General features: G+C 31.5%; 1 protein-coding gene across 3 annotated transcripts in view; it reads left to right on the forward strand.

Annotated features, from left to right (window-relative positions):
• Window positions 1-8,942: 8,942 nt before the first annotated feature.
• LOC114318326 (protein IQ-DOMAIN 31) overlaps window positions 8,943-17,375 on the forward strand; it is a 180,485-nt gene continuing 172,052 nt past the window's right edge. The window contains exons 1-8 of one of the 3 annotated variants that reach the window (XM_028265187.2): window positions 8,943-9,297; window positions 9,446-9,485; window positions 11,553-11,653; window positions 11,877-12,170; window positions 12,455-12,658; window positions 14,034-14,114; window positions 14,773-15,805; window positions 16,578-16,852. In XM_028265187.2, coding sequence (XP_028120988.2) covers window positions 11,570-11,653; window positions 11,877-12,170; window positions 12,455-12,658; window positions 14,034-14,114; window positions 14,773-15,805; window positions 16,578-16,609 — 1,728 coding nt within the window. In that variant the 5' untranslated portion in view covers window positions 8,943-9,297; window positions 9,446-9,485; window positions 11,553-11,569 and the 3' untranslated portion in view covers window positions 16,610-16,852. The other 2 variants (XM_082907943.1, XM_082907942.1) reach the window with 2 other exon arrangements.

A 17,375-nucleotide genomic window follows, 5' to 3' on the forward strand; every position in this document is an offset into this window, starting at 1 on the left:
TAATAATAATTCAAGGGATCACCTTTTTATTTATTATTTTTTTTTTGTGTCAATAACCTATAAATTTCAATCACTATTCTTTTTAAAATCTTAGTTTCATTTTAATTTTGTTTTGTGTCAATAATCTATAAATTTTAGTAATTTTGGTATTCTGAAACTATTAAATAAATATTAAAAAAAACATCACTTTTCTCTTTAAAATCTTAATTAATTTTATTTTGAATTTGTGTTAAGAGCCGGTAAAGTGGCAATTGTAGTGCTATGTATGAGTATAAATAAATACTCAATAATTAGTTTTAAAATTAAATAATAATATAAATTTATCTAAAATATGTAGTAAAAATGATTTATAATCAATTAAATTTTATTCATTTTAATTTTTTATTAGAGCTACACATAAATGACCTGTATATTTATGCCAAACTGATTTTTACCTAATCATTAAAAATTGTCTTATGAATTACTTGACCCATTTATTTATTAAATTAGTAAATAAATGTCTATAATTATTTTTTATTTTTTAAATAAGAAAAATGAACATATTTATGCATATCTATTAAAAATTTTGAACTTAAGTAAAAAATTATATATTTATGTTAACACTATGAAATATATAGTTACATATATTCATATATTAAAAAATTATTTAAGATAGAGCCGTCCTAAATTATATATCATATTTTAGCTTTAATCTTAATAAAAATATTTGATAATAGTAAATTTAAATAATATGTATAAATTATATCATAATTTATCGATTTGTGATCGGTATGAATTAGTTTGAGGGTTCTAATATTGGATTAAACATTCAATAGGCCAATTTTTGGGCCTCATTTTGATTATTCGAACCGTTCACATTTTAGGATTTGCCGATTATATCATCCTTGCAAAAAATCAAGTCAATTAGATAATAGAAATCACATGTTTGGATCAATTTTGTATAAATTGTTCATTTTTGCACCATCAATTTTTTTCCATACAAAACTGATATAAATGTAAACATAAATTTCAGAACATGAAACTTCATGTTTCGGATCATCTACCATGTATATCATCAAGAAAACAAGACTAAAACTTACCCGAATCCATCGATGAACGGTTAAACGGAAGCGTCTGATTGTCAATAAAACCTTTGATATTGACTATGTTATTGCCTTCTAATCCTTTCCCCTTTGGTGCCTTATGTTTCTCCTTGAGAGGATTTAGAAAAACAAAATGCCAGTGTTCTTATTTTTCCACTTGGGAAGGAATAGGGACCATAACCTTTTAAAGGTTGTAATTGGTTTTCAAAACTGAAAGGTTGTGCAAGTTCAAAAGAATGAAAACCAACTTTAACCAATATGTTTTAATTTCTATTTCTGCCCTTCATAGAAATAGAAATTATACAACTAATATCTACACATTAGGTCCATAACAAATATACCCTTAAGTCTATTAACTAAATTGAATCACTTAAATTGTAGGCTTCTTATAAATGATAACACCACATTTAATTATGTGGTCCCATTGAGACATTATCTAACAATCTCCCACTGGACCACATATGTATCCTGAAAAATGTGCTTAACTTTAGTGAGCTCAGAAATTTGTTATCATAATTTGAGGGTATCCAAACAATCTTGACCATTAACTATATTAATATAGGATCAAAGCGGTCTTCGTTACATCAATCGTAACTCGACCCACCAATGGTCACGTATACTAATACAGCTAAATGACATAGATCAATCATGGATGCGTAGCATGGAAATTACATGTGATGTGATCCATACATGCCTATTTCCAACTGGTCCTACTTAACTTTATTGAGATCAATACTTCACAATACGTAACAGAGCGTAATAAATTGAATATTTCATTTCTGCAGAAATTAATCTAATTATATAGATAAAACTCAAGGCTGACATAAAGCAGTAATATAAATACAAACTCCCACTAAACTAGAATGTTCTCAAATAGAACAACACCCATCTGAGCAGTGTGCTCATGAAAGACCTTGGGTGGTAGTCCCTTCGTAAGTGGATCCGCTATCATGGAGTTTGTCCCAATGTGCTCTATGGAAATCTGCCCACTCTGCACTTTCTGTTTCTTTGGTTCCGGACCCTGAGGAATAGCAACTTCCTTTCCCTTATGCTTTCTTTTGCCCGTATGCTTGGAGGTGCTTGCCAGATGAGCACTTTCAGTCCTTTCTTGCTTCAATCTCTCTTCCTCTTGCACACAAAATGAAATGAGCTCATTGAGAGTCTATTTCTCCTTCTGGCAGTTATAACTGACCTTAAATTGGTTAAATTGTGCAGGAAGAGAGATGAGAACTAAATACACGAGCAAATCATCAGATAGGTCGAGCTTTAGTGCCTTAAGTTTTGAAGCAAGATGAGACACCTCCATGATGTACTCGCGAACATTACCCTTGCCTTTATACTTTATTGAAATCAAGCTTGCTAAAAGCGTGCTTGTTTCAGCCTTATCGTTTTTAGCAAAACGCTTTTGAATTTCTGAAAGAAATTCACCGGCAACGGTAACATCCTCTGTTATTGCACCCCGAAAAACTTCTGGAATCCCACGCTTCATGATCATAAGACTTAGCCTGTTAGAACGATCCCACTTTTCAAAGTACACAATTTCCTCAGGAGTACTTTGTGCAGTGAGATCATTCGGTTTTGGCATCCTTAATGCCAAGTCTATGTCCATGCAGCCGAGAACAATCAATATGTTCTCTTTCTAGTCCTTAAAGTTTGTTCCATTTAACATTGGAACATTGTTCATGTTGGCAGAGATTGAAGTAGTCGACATTAAAGCCGAATAAAATAAAACGAATAAACAATTATGCTCATATTAAGTAACCAAACAGATAATCTCTAAATAAATTAATTTAATGACAACATCTCAAGATACCTAGCACAACATTAATACCAAGCCTTTGGGTAGTGATATTAACTGTAAGTGGTATTCTTGTTGTAATGATCAAACATTGACAATAAGTTATGTCAAATAACAAATCTATCTTTTGATGGATTTATTATTCACATTAGGTTTCCTTGATAATTGGCACATGTTTATCACCACAAAATGTGTGTGTAATTCTGCCAAGTATTAATCATGTCTTTGGACTGATAAATACCCGCATGAGATACACAGACATGAACTTCAAAACATTCCATATAAAACAATCTAGACAAGAGAGATCACTTTTGTGACATCTTGTTTGAATTGACTTATATTTAGAACATTAGAAAATTAAATTTCCGTAGACGTTGTATGAAATTACATTAAATTTAAAGATTTCTAAATTTGTTACCCCGTATATGTTATATAATCTGCAGCAATTCCAATTATATATATACATATATAAATAGAATTGACGGGTCCAAAAACAAATAGTTTTTTTTTTTTTTTTTTTATGATGTTCAAAATTAAACCGATCAAATCGCAAGATATATCTATATATATATAAATACATGATGTTCATCCATTTGAAAAATGAACCGCCCATCCGAATTATGTTCCATTTCCAGAAAACAAAACAGAATTTGCAGCAGAGGAAAAAACAGAAATACAAAAAACAGAATCTGATTCCAGGAAACTAAATAGGATGAATAAAAGCATATCTATTCTGATAATACACATGATATAACCGCTCTGATACCACTTGTAAACATAAATTTCAGAACATGAAACTTCATGTTTCGGATCATCTACCATGTATATCATCAAGAAAACAAGACTAAAACTTACCCGAATCCATCGATGAACGGTTAAACGGAAGCGTCTGATTGTCAATAAAACCTTTGATATTGACTATGTTATTGCCTTCTAATCCTTTCCCCTTTGGTGCCTTATGTTTCTCCTTGAGAGGATTTAGAAAAACAAAATGCCAGTGTTCTTATTTTTCCACTTGGAAAGGAATAGGGACCATAACCTTTTAAAGGTTGTAATTGGTTTTCAAAACTGAAAGGTTGTGGAAGTTCAAAAGAATGAAAACCAACTTTAACCAATATGTTTTAATTTCTATTTCTGCCCCTCATAGAAATAAAAATTATACAACTAGTATCTACACATTAGGTCCATAACACATATACCCTTAAGCCTATTAACTAAATTGAATCACTTAAATTGTAGGCTTCTTATAAATGATAACACCACATTTAATTATGTGGTCCCATTGAGACATTATCTAACAATAAACGCATGTTCACCGTTATCTGATCGATTTGATTTTTTATAAGATTGATGTACTTGACGAATTTTAAAATATGAATAGTACAGATTATCAAAATGTGGCTCAAAAGTGAACCACAAGGCCCAACAACACCTTTCCAATCTGATGGAGGACTGAAAAGAAGCCCAAGCCATGTTAAAGATTCAATAATGTTTAAATTTTAAGTTAAAAAATTAATTATTTTCCATATGTGTATGTATGAATGTATCAAAATCATGCATTAATGCAATCTTAGGGAAACAATTTTGAAAATAAATTTGGTATGGTAAACATAAATTAAGGAAGTAATTTGAAATGGTAATTATGGTATCATAATTTAAGGGTTTAATATAAAACTCCATGAATTTAATTATGAACTAATTAAAATGCAACACATAATGGCATTTAGTATTTTCATTATTTAAAAAAAAAAAATTGAATTGAGAGTTTGAACATTAAAGAACCATATTAACATTTATTGTGTATAAAATAATGAGATTTGATATATACATTGAGTGGTAATGGCCATGGTGAGAGGGGAAAAAAAAACATGTTACGGAATTTTAATTATATAAATTATTTTATACTTTATGGTAAAGAATTTAAAATATTTTCATAGAAAATATTTTTGAGTTTGTGATTTGTTAATTTTTTTAATTGAAAAATCTCATTTTTTGAGTATGTGATTTATTAATTATTTTTTTTAATTGGAAAACTCTTTCCTTATTTGATGGTAATGAAGGAATGATTTTGGAAATAAAAAATACATTTTTTGTTTAAAAAAGAAAGTGTTAGTGTGTGATTTATTAATTATTTTTTTAAATTAAAAAATTAAGAAATTTAAATTGAGCACTTAGAACTCTCTTAGTTCTTCTCACTAAAAATTCTATTTTACTTATATAATATATAGATAGATAGATAGATAGATATGGAATTGTTCCCACACCTATGATCATTTTTTCATTTCATAAACAAATGTGTCGAGTGCATCCCATTTAAAATTGTAATATATATATATATATATATATTTTTAAAAATATAGGATATGACTATTGTAATGAAATAAGATTTTAAATTTTAATTTTGTTAATTTAAATTATAATTTTTATTTATTTATTTTCAATATAAATTATCTATCTATTTACCTATTTTTATTAACTAAAATGGGTGAAAAATATATTTTAGTCACTCAATTCAATAAAAAATAATATTTTAAATATTTTCAGTACACTTATTGGTTTACTTCAAGTTTAATAAGATATAAAATTATTAGTTTACCCAGACTCAATTTTTTATCCTTAAATCTTAAATTCTAAACCCTTAAAAATGAAGTTATTGTAAACCCTTAAAAATGAAGCATTCATTTTTTAAACTTTAAATAATGAAAGGATAAATTATTCTTTACCCCTTCTATGTCTAGTCACTTTTCAATTTTGGCCTTTAATTATTTTTTATTTTTTTTATTTTTTTATTTTTTCATTTTAACTCTTTATGTCTCAAGTTTTTTCTACTTTATTCATAAAGCTAACTTATGTTCAAAATTAGAAAAAAAACTTCACATCAATAGTCATATAATATAAAAAATATATTATTTTCTAAATTTATGTCAAAGGTGTAAGTCATATATAATAAAATATTTTTATATCATGTGATTATCAATGTGTTATTTTCTGTTTAATTTAGTTTTATGAGTAAAGTAAGAAAAATTTGAAATATGAAAGGTCAAAGTGAAAAAAATAAATTTTATAGATCAAAGTGAGAAAATGACAAATATAAAAAGGGTAAAGTGTAATTAACCATAATGAAAAATAAAAAGTAACTTTGGAATTACTCTAACATGTTGTTCCAAGAAATATGAATAAATTAAGATATCGTTTGGAAGACATGGTTTTAGCAAAAAAACAATTCAAAAAAAATTACAAAAAATTAATTAATTATGGACAAATTATACTAACAGTCTCTATAGTTTGGGGCTTATGTCAATTTGGTCACTTACTTTTCAATTATGACACATTTGACCTTGGATTTTAAATGTTTTTTCAAATAAGAATAATTGAAGATACCATTGCTCAATTTCGAAGGCAAAAATGTCAATTTGATAAAACATAAACTAATTTAACAAAAATAAATGTCAAAAAAATATTTTTGAATTTTTAAAAATTATTTCTACCCACCAAAGATAAAATTAGTATGTAAAATTGATAAATCTTTTACACATTTATTTATTTTTTTAACTAAATTAATTTTTATTATGTGTTTGAATAATGATCATATAATGGGTGGTTGCTAGACTTTTAATATGTAATCGATATATGTAATATATGAAATGTTTTTAATTTAAAATTTTTTGATTTCATAGATTGATTTAATAATGATATCAAAATTGTCGCCATATTTAACTTTTGAAAAAATGGAAACTAATTTAATGAAAATAAAAACAACCACCCATTACATGATTATCATCCAAACACAGAATAAAAATTAATTTAGTAAAAAAAAATAAATGTGCAAAAAATTTATGAATTTTACATAATTTTATCATTACTGGGTAGAAATAATTTTAAAAAAATTAAAAATATTTTTTGACATTTATTTTTGTCAAATTAGTTTATATTTTATCAAATTGATGACTTTACCTTTGAAATTGAGCAAATGTATATTCAATTGTCCTTATTTGAAATAAGATTTAAAATTCAGGGTCAAATATGTCACAATTGAAAAGTCATGGATCAAAGTGACACAACCCCAAATTATAGGGTCCTTTACGTTGTGATTGATTGAGGGATTTAAGGAGAGATTGAAAAATGAAAGGGAAAATGTGTGTGAAATTAGGTGAAATATAGGTATATTTTATTCATATTTCACCTACCTTTTTCATTTCTCTTTCCAAATCCCTTTCTCAAATCTCTCAACTAAACACAACATTAATGTAATTTGCCTAATTTTCTTTACTTTTCTGTTTTTATAAATTTTTTCATAAAAATTAATTTCTAAATGAAACCTAAATTAAGCACTCATTTGGGACGTTGGATTGAGGTGAATTGGGGCTAAAATAATTATAAAAGGGTAAAATAATTTTTTTAGTCTAATAAGATAAAATGTTATATTCAAATCATAATTATTTCATTTTTTTCTATAAAAGTTAAAAAAGTCAAAAAATTATTTTAAATGATACTTTTTAACTACAAACTTAAATAATTAAAAAACAAAAATACTAAATTTCAAAAATTTTATCAAATATCTTACAGATATATATATATATATATATGAAACCTTTAATAAAATTTTTAAAATTTCTAATATTATTCAATTAAAAAAATTAAAAAATCAACCCATCCGAAATGAAATTGTTAGCCTGTCTTATTCTTGAATGTCGTCGTGGCTTCGGTGCACCACTCACTAAAGATCCAAAACAGTTTTTCATCCAACGACCACACAAGTGTCCTAGTCTAAACCCTGGGTTGGGTGGCATTATGGTTTAAGTTTGGAATTTAGGCTTGGTTTGGCATAATTTAAAAAAGTCAAAAAGTTAAAAAGTTGCTATTCTATTTAAGTTACATCATCTTATTTAAGTTATATCACCTCTCTATCACATCATTTCAAACTCAACCCATATTTCATAAAAAGTCAAAAAGTGCACTTATTTAATTTATCCCAAACAACTCCTAGTCTCAAGGTCACAGGTTTAATTCTCCTCTCTCTTGGGTCAATTTTTTAGGCGAAGCACAGTTGGTTAGGAGGTTGGATCTCAAGTTATCTAATCAGCACTTGGTGTGGGTTCAATATTTCCCGCTATGTGAGTCCTGACTTAAGCGGAACTTGTCTTGAAAGGTTGGGGCAAGTTTCCAGGTTATAGTCTTCTTACTCGGAACGGCTAATAAGACACCCTGGTAATCTCTGCAAGGGGTACTGTCTTGGACCTGCGAGAGGATAGGGAAGATTTTTTCGTAACCAAAAAAAAATAAAAAATAAATAAATTGTCCTAATCTACACTCCCAGATATACCTCACGTGCGCACCGACACGTCACATAAAAAGAGGGCATTCAAGTAACTTCACAACGCGTCTTAAACAAAACAAGTTCCAGACACGTGTCCCACAAATAACTGCATTTATAAAGTACACCTCACTCTACTCATCTGTCTGCTGGTCCTGTTTGCCACCATTGCAACGCGGGTCCACCGTGAGTCCAACCTTTCTCATCCCTCGATACTCGTGCCAAGCAAATCCCAATAGAATATTCCATTCTAACGGTTCAGATGAAAACCACAATCCTCCTATCGTGAGGCCGTCCACACCCTATCCCTTCCCCTCGACCTTTATTCTTTTTCAATTCCATGTTGTTTTTTTTTTTTTTCAAATGTTAACAAATACCTTTCACCATTGTTTATAAAATATATAAAAACATTTAAAATTTTATTAATTTTAATAAAAAAATATCTTATTATCTTTAAAATTTTCAAATCCGTGACTTGTAAGAAAATATGTGAAATAAATTTATGATTTATTTGACATCGGTGTTGTCGTTGTTTGGTTGCTCGTAAAATGAATATTTCACAACGCACAAATTGTAATTTATTTGATTTGTGGGAGATGATATGTGTAGGGAGCGGGTTTATATGATTCATGATTTATAAAATGGTCTGAGTTCTCTTTGAACATTATGCGTGACGAATCTTCAGTCTTGATCTTTGAAACAGAGAAAGATGAGTAGATCAGTTCACGTGAACCTTTTCAGAGACGATGAACATGAAAACTTTTCAGAAAGGAAGAGAAAGAAGGTTGAAGAGGTTGAAAGTGGTGAAATAAGTCACAAAACTGCCAAACATGTTTTCAAATTGTAATTTAAATTATATGATAGAATTCTATTTTGAAAATGATATCCAAATGTGAAACAGAAGCGACAAGGTAGAAATATAATTTCAAAACCCATCCAAACATAGTCATTTTTTTTTTTGCCCTTTTAGAGGCTGTGTATATAAAAATATTTTAGCCAAAAAAATATTTTTTTCCATTTAGAGGCTCAGTGTTCAGTAGAGAGAGATGTGATATGATGAAAAGCAACATTGCATTCCCTTAATTTGCAAGCTCACTCACATGGTTTACCTTTCTGTCTCTCTACTCTCTCTCTCTCTTTCTATATCTCTACTTTTATATCTCTCCTTCTCTCTCTCTCTCTGTACACATTCATTCAGTGTATGTTTCATTTTTGATAATCTGAAGATATGTAGTGATTTTTGATTTTCAGGAATGTTAGATTTGGGGTTTGAAAGAGCTGCATTTGTCTGGTAATACTCAGATCTGATTCAATTTGTGCTCTTGTTGATCTATCACTGTGTTTTGTTGTATTTCTGTAATTAGGAATAGATCTTGGAGGAATTTAGGGTTTTTATTTCTTGATATGTGAATTTGCTTGGAATGTGTGTGATTTTCCATTTTCAAATCAATTAGCTGAATGAATTATAGTGGTTCTGCATTTGTTTGGTTATGCACGATCTGATTAACATTACTTTGCCATCTGATTCATAGTGGGGTTTTTACTGTTTAGTGTATGGAACTGAACTTTAGAGGCAACTCGGTGTAGTTGATGGGCTTTTGTTCTTGATGCTTAAATTTGCATAAAAAGATGTCAAAGATAATTAATTGCATAACTGTGACTAATGGGTTCTATTTTCATCACAATTGCTGCTTAAACAGCTTTCATGGATAGTTGGAAGCCCTTTTTTTTTTTTTTTTTTTGCCTTTAGAATGGATTCTAATTATAATTTCTTAATTTTTTTTTTTTGGTGGCCCTAGAGGTTTCTCTAAAGGAAGTTGGGTGGTAGTGCCCTTTATAAGGTTCTAAAATATTTGCATGAGGAAGACTATCTGAACATGTTTTCCAACTACAGGGCTATGTATGTTGGAATATTAGTAAAAGTTTTGGATGAGACAATCTTAGTAGAGAAACTTCTATGTTGTTATTATGTTCGTTGATCTCGAATGCATTGTTGTCAAATCATGAATCATTTTGGTAAGATTCATTTTATTTAATATATAATATATAATTTTATATTTTTGTATAAAAATTCATTCATAGTGTTTAAAATGATGTAAATATCAATCTAACTAAATTTTATGAATGTATATACATATAATATTATGTATGTCAATATAACTAATTGATCTCTTCTATATGTCTGGATAGTTTGGTAAAAATGACATTGTTTCATGCATTATGTAAGCAAAAAAAAAAAAAAGAAAAAAAAGAAAAAAACTGAATCGCAGCGAATCGTACTGAATGGTAGTGAATCGCAATGAATCTTAGTGAATTGCACGATACACTCAATTTTTGATTCAAGAACACGATTCGAATCGTTTTTGTTGAAACTCATATCGTATCGTATGAATCAAATCGTGAATCGTACGATTCTAACAACCATGGTCAAATGTGTTGAACACTGGTACTTCTTGGGTGTTCCTAAAAATACATCTGTCACTTTATGCGTGTATCCACTGTATGTCAATTTTTCCACTATATTAGACACTCAAGTCCACATTTTTCTGGCACCCAACAACATGTCCTTTATAGCACCATCACATTTATTTAGAAGTGGTGTTTAACACCTGAAAATAGGACAAACCAAAAGTAACCAAAATTTTCCTTTGGTATATTAAACCAAAATTTGATATCATACCGTACGTATGGCTACCAAAAGTGTATGCACACCTTTCCTGTAGGAAAATATGCAATTATTTAGAAGACACACACACACACAAACACTCATGTACATTCATGTATATCAAATAGAGCATCATGGTAGTATTCATAACACAATAATATGAAACTTTGAGTTCTCTAAGTCAAGTTTCATCTTCCACATGGCAAAATTGATGTATGGAAATTTGCAACTTTTTTTTTTTTTTTTATATTTTTGAACAGCAACATAAGTAATTTTACCGAGTAAAAAGAAAAACAGCACAAAGGAGGACAAGGAGTCCTCAAAGATCAAAAGAAAAAGGACAAAATAAAAACCACACAAAAATGACACAGAGATAAAAAATTATGTGTCACAAAAAGCCATCCAATCTCTAGAGATCAAGAAAAGCAGAATCTCTCTAATGGTGGAAATTTAGAACTTAATTGACATTCTGTAGTCTATATTGGTCTTGCAACATCGGTGTACGTTTGAGTATGAGAACATAACCCTACTGCTTCTGCGTGTTCTTTATCTTTGTTTTTTACTTTTTTGAATCTTCCCAGGTTGCATGATATCCAATTGGTTTTGTATCATTCTCAGTTTGCGTTACATATGTTTGAGCTGTAATTGTGTGAATTAATGCACAGAATTGAGTTCAGGTTGTTTTGGTTTCAGATTTTGGTCGACGTGCAATGGGTAAATCACCAGGAAAATGGATCAAAACCGTGCTTTTTGGGAAGAAATCATCCAAATCTAATTTTTCCAAAGGAAGAGAGGTACTGTGAATGTATTGGTTAATGGGCAGCTAAATTCTTGGATGGGTTGTAGCTTGAAAATGGATTGAACTTAATGAAAATGTCTATTTCTCATAACCCTTTCTACCAGTTGATACTTTTAATTTATTAGTTTTAACTTGCGTTTGCAATTGCTTCAATTCAACAAGATTTTCCACGCATATGGAAACTGTTTCCTAATATATGCTTTGGTTCTTATGTGAAGAAAGTAGGAAATGAGAAAGAGGTATGGGTTGCTGCAAAGGCACCAGAAGCTGATTTAGCATTGGATCCTCCCATGGCTTCATATGTTGCCTTGAATACGGTTGCTACAAATGAAAAGAACTTGGAAGAACATGGAGAGGGTGCAGACCTACCTCTTGAAGCGGGGATATTACTTCCTGGGAATAGAGATACAGATACAGAAGGAACCTCACAACTAGATGCACTGAATGATCCTGAAAGAACCAGACGAGACCAATCTGCCACCAAGGTCCAGGCTGCTTTCAAGGGTTATTTGGTAATTTTCACTCCCCCAAAAAGTCCCAGAGTACTATTTTTGTGGTGAAAAGTTGTTGCCTTCAATAGGTTAGGGGTTGGGTATCAATTTTCTGCCAACATTCTGGCTCTGATTGTGTATCAAATTCTCAATTGAATTCAACAAACTCTGATAGTAAAAATATATTATACATATCTTACAAGGAAAAAATGTTTCTTAAGTATATTCTCTCTCTTATAACATTTTTGGTAAGTTTTATTTGTTTTAAAAAAATATCACTACTGATTTGAGTGTTTTATTTGAAGGCTCGACGAGCATTTTGGGCCCTCAAAGGGATAATAAGGTTGCAGGCGCTTGTTCGTGGGCACTTGGTGAGGAGACAAGCTGTTTCTACTCTGCACTGTATGCTGGGAATTGTCAAGTTACAGGCCCTTGCTCGTGGAATAAACATCAGGCGTTCTGATGTTGGCCTTCAAGTGCAAAAGAAATGCATTCTCATAAAGCCTCTGGTAACCTCTTAAAAGGACAATGGTAGTAGTTTTAAGGTCATACAAAATCTGTCATCATCTGCCAAAGTTGCTCATTATTTTCTTGCATATGTTAAGAGTTCATGTTTGACATTTATGAAAAGTTCATGGCTCAAATAGTGACATTCTTTAGAGTCAATCTAATTGGGTGATTTCATACCATCAATCTTGTAAAAGTTGCATGCAACGTTTCCCCTTGCCTTCTAGATTTCTAATGATAGACACACTATCTGGTTCATATACTCTATTTACAAATAATGACTTGATTAATGATACAGCTGTATACAATGTAAATTTGTATTGACTTGCATACATTCTTCGAAATTTGGTTCTCTTCTCCCCAATAAAACATGGAATTTGGTGCATTATTGTTGTTTATTACAAGGAAAAAAAAATAATCTGTAATGTACTTCAATTCTTAATTTGTCATCCGATGGAAGGAAATTATATATTTATGTCAAGAAAAAAAGGAAAAAAAAAGAGAGAGAACAAACTGGAAGTTGGCGCTTGTTTACCAAGACATCTTGGCAAACTCTTCCAGCTTTGTTAGTTAAAAATAGAAAATAGAGAAGGAAGCAAGCCCTCCTTTAGAGCCTAGTTGTCCCAGGTCAGCTATAGTGACTAATGCCCTTGGGCTGGTAGGTTATCTGTATTGCCTCACCTCACTTGATTGGAGAGAGAAGAGAAGACCAATCTTGCTTCGGCTTATTGGGTCAGCTAGTATTTTTTTCTGAAGTTATGGTGACCTCAGCTGTTTATAGTGAAACTTTGCTTCCCGTTCACTGAACAACCCCCCTTTTGCAAATGTTAGCTATTCTTCAAAGGGCAAATTCCACCTATTGTTTGAGCTATTGAATTAGGCGATTCAAAAATCAATTTCTTTCTCAATCCCCCTCTATCAGAAAAGGTTAAGGCTGCCATTAGCTTAGTTACAACTCCTACTTCTGAGATGATAGGAATGAACAACCCTCCTGTTGCAACACTTAATGATAGGACATGACATGCCTTCTAAGGGAAGAAAATTAAAAAAACCATATCTCCTAGACTGTTGCTTTGCCAAAGAGTGGCACCACTGTTACCTAAAGGAGCGATGATATTACTACTCATAAAGTAGAAGCCTGTGCGCCTTTTGTTTATATTTCATGTAGTACTTCTAATTCCAGGGGGCGGGTCGCATTAGGTAGTAGCCAATAAAGAACTTTGTTTTTGTAACCTTTCGTATCATTAATTTGTTGACAAGGAAGGGTTTGTTGATTGAGATTTGTACGTTGCATGCCTTTTTCTGAGGTTAACCTTGTTGAAGTAGTATTGCATGTCTCAATTCTAACTCACATGTTTATATACATCTTTTAATCAGGAAAGCATTCTTGTGAACCCCATTGGAGTTAACCCATCTGTGAAGATACCAAAGCTGTCAGCAAATGTTTTTGTTCGTGAGGTAAGTTCTGCATTGCATCATGAGTGAAGATATGTGGTTGTGATTTGTGAATGTTTCTTTCTCCTGAACTAGCCACAGAGGTATCATTAGTGTAGGTCATATAATTCAAGATGGTAGGTAATTTTATTTATAATCGCTCATAGTTTTACTACACAAGTTTCTTCTTCTTCTAGCCAAAGTGCTGCATCTATAGTTTCTACCCGAGAATTTCAAGTCACGGATAAAAAATTGAAGTTAAATTTTTAGATTGATCAAGGTCTTAATAATTGATCTAGGCTAACATTGTTCACTAGAAAATGGGCATATGAAGTTGCAAACTGAAACATAATTTTTAAAATCTTCTCCAGAGGCTTTTAGAAGTTCAAACCATTCTGACGACATGATTTGGCAACAGATAAACCTGTGACATAACTCGCAAAAAAACACAACTCAATCAAATTAACTATAGAAAGCTCATTAACTTTTGAATTTTTTGCACACCTCATAGTTGATGGTGAGGAAGTTTAAGTTTAAAAAGCAGTAAGTAATAACTAATTGTTAGTATGTACCCATTTCAATTGCGTATTGGTCCCTTGATCTCTGGTCTTTTCCTTTGTAGCCCTTTTGTTTCATATTCAGCAGGTGACCGATTACCTCATTTTTTTGGGGTCTTTTATAGCTTCTTGCTTCATCCCCCACTGCAAAGTCTCTACGTCTACAATATGATTCCACAGAACCAAATTCAGTCCTAAACTGGTTAGAACGCTGGTCAGCATCCCTCTTGTGGAAACCAATTCCCTCAACAAAGAAAGTTCCCAGCTCAAAATCCCAGAAGAAGAAGGTTAACCCACAAACTGTTGACTCTGAAACAGGCAGGGTAAAGCTTAGTGTCCGGAGGATTCCTCCTTTAAACCTTGACAATGTCTCGATTCAATCCACCTCTGAAATTGAGAAACCAAGACGTAACCTTCGGAAAGTCTTGAGTCATCCAGCAGATTCAGTGCAGGAACATCCACAAAATGAGCTTGAGAAGGTCAAACGCAGTCTGAGAAAGGTTCACAACCCTAATACAGAGGGCACCATTCAGTCTGAGGCTGACAGTGAGAAGCCAAAGTATGGTCTGGAAAAGGTTTTGAGCTTTTCAGATCAAAATACTGCAGAGGAGAACATCAGTGACTCCGGTGAGAAGATAAAGAAAGGAACAACTATCACTGTGTCCAAACTGCCTGATATAGAAGCAACTCTAGAACCACCAGTGGTGAGTGAGGCAATTGATTTGTTATGTGGTGATCAAACTGCAATAGAATCCCAGCCTCCAGAAAATAGTGGAAAACATGAGGGTATTCCTGTGACTAATGGAGAGTTAAGATCTAGGGAAGATATAACTGTCAATGAGAGTCAGAAATCTGCTAGGAAGGCTTCTTCTGCAGCAAAGCAGGAACGTGCGGAGAATGGGGTACAAAACAGACCTGCGGTGCCAAGTTATATGGCAGCGACTGAATCTGCAAAAGCAAAACTGAAAGCACAAGGCTCGCAAAGGTTGGACCAAGATGGAATTGAGAATCAGAATCTCACTAGGCGTCATTCTTTGCCAGCTTCAACTAACAAGAAAACAAATTCGCCGTCGCCAAGGGCACAGAGACCCATACAGTCGGGTGGAAAAGGTGGAAACAAAAGCGATAGATCTATGTTGTCATCTAGAGATGGAAATGGTAAGAAATGGAAGAACTCAAAACTTTTTTTTTTTTTTAATATTTTTTATCTTCCCATGCACAACTATGTTCATTTCTGTTTTTTTAAAGTCTTTTGGAAGTCTTTTGATAGAGTGAAACATATGATGGAAAGTAAGGTGATAGAAAATTAAGTGAAAGAAATAAAGAAGGAAAATTTATTTTATAGTATGCAATTTGGTTAAGATGAAATTTTTATGAGAAAGTTGAAATGGTTTGCTACTTTCACTATAAAAATAAAAAATAAAATAAAAAAATTCCTGAATTGTTTTCAAGAAACTGGAAGTTAATTTACTATGCTAATATGGATTGTACAAGAAAGATAACTTTCGTGCATTTTCCACTGCTCTCATGCGAAACAAACGCCCTTTCCTCCACTTTCATCCCCCACCCCACCCCACCCCACCCCACCCCACATTGTCTAGTACTTTTGTTCTTCCAAACTGAAGTGCAATATCTCGACGCTGACTGAGGTAGATTAACACAGCTTGAACAGTTCATAGACTATAGTCATGTTAATTTCTGATAGGATATACTTTTTTGGAGGATCTATAAATCAAGGAAAGAGTCCATTGTTGACCACTTCACATTTGATTCAATATATCAAACCATTTTTCTACATTACAGAGGTGATATCTATTATTCTTAGAACTAATTAATTGTCAAAAAAATAAAAATAAAATAAAAACCCAACTAAAATTTTCTCCTTTTATCTAATCCTTGAAAGTTGTTTGCTTGTTTCTCTTGATTTTAGTGAAGGGTATCCAAGCAGAATGGCGAAGATGATTTTGACGGAAAGGCGAGGTTTTAAGTCCATTAGAATTCTGAGTTTGTCTTTGTGGGGTATGATTATGTCATATAAACCATTATATTGACATGTAACTATAGATGTATGTGGGTTTGTTAAAAAAGCCATTCCATATTGTCTTCTTCGCATCAGAGGTGTTTTTTCTGAGTGATGTATATCATATGTTGTGTTGTGCTATATACTTGCAATTAAATTTACTCTGAAACTGGTTGGTGTTGACATGATTCTGGGTTCATAATGCATTTTTGCTTTTGACCTACTTGCTCTACTCAGTGAACTGAAAATGCAGAATAGTTTCCACAATGGAATCACCTTTGTAAGTGTGTTAGAATGCAATACTGATGAGCTTTTTCTCTGTTTTCATGAACGTGTTAAATTTTCACTGGTGCTGTTTTCATGCATCTTGTAAACATACATGGAGAAGTATTTTTGAGCTTTACAGGATTGAATTTAGAACATAAATCTTGTGCTTTCTATCAAAGTTTGTTTATTGAACTTTTTGTGAGCTTATTGAGAGCACGCTATGAAATTGTAAATAGTTTAGTGTCTTCTAAATGTGATCTGAAGTGGGTGGGGTGTATGTAAACAATTGTTTGTTATCAGTTGAAAAAAAGTCAAATATCTAAAGTAACTCTTTCATTCACAAGATAATATTTTAACTACTTTTCAATTATATTTTCTTTTTGAACTTCTAAGAAAGTGAAAAATTAAAAAAAGACGCTAAAAGAATTAAGTCCCAAACAC

The sequence above is a fragment of the Camellia sinensis genome, chromosome 15 (assembly GCF_055761805.1).
Source record: "Camellia sinensis isolate YWXY chromosome 15, ASM5576180v1, whole genome shotgun sequence".
NCBI lineage: Eukaryota > Viridiplantae > Streptophyta > Magnoliopsida > Ericales > Theaceae > Camellia > Camellia sinensis.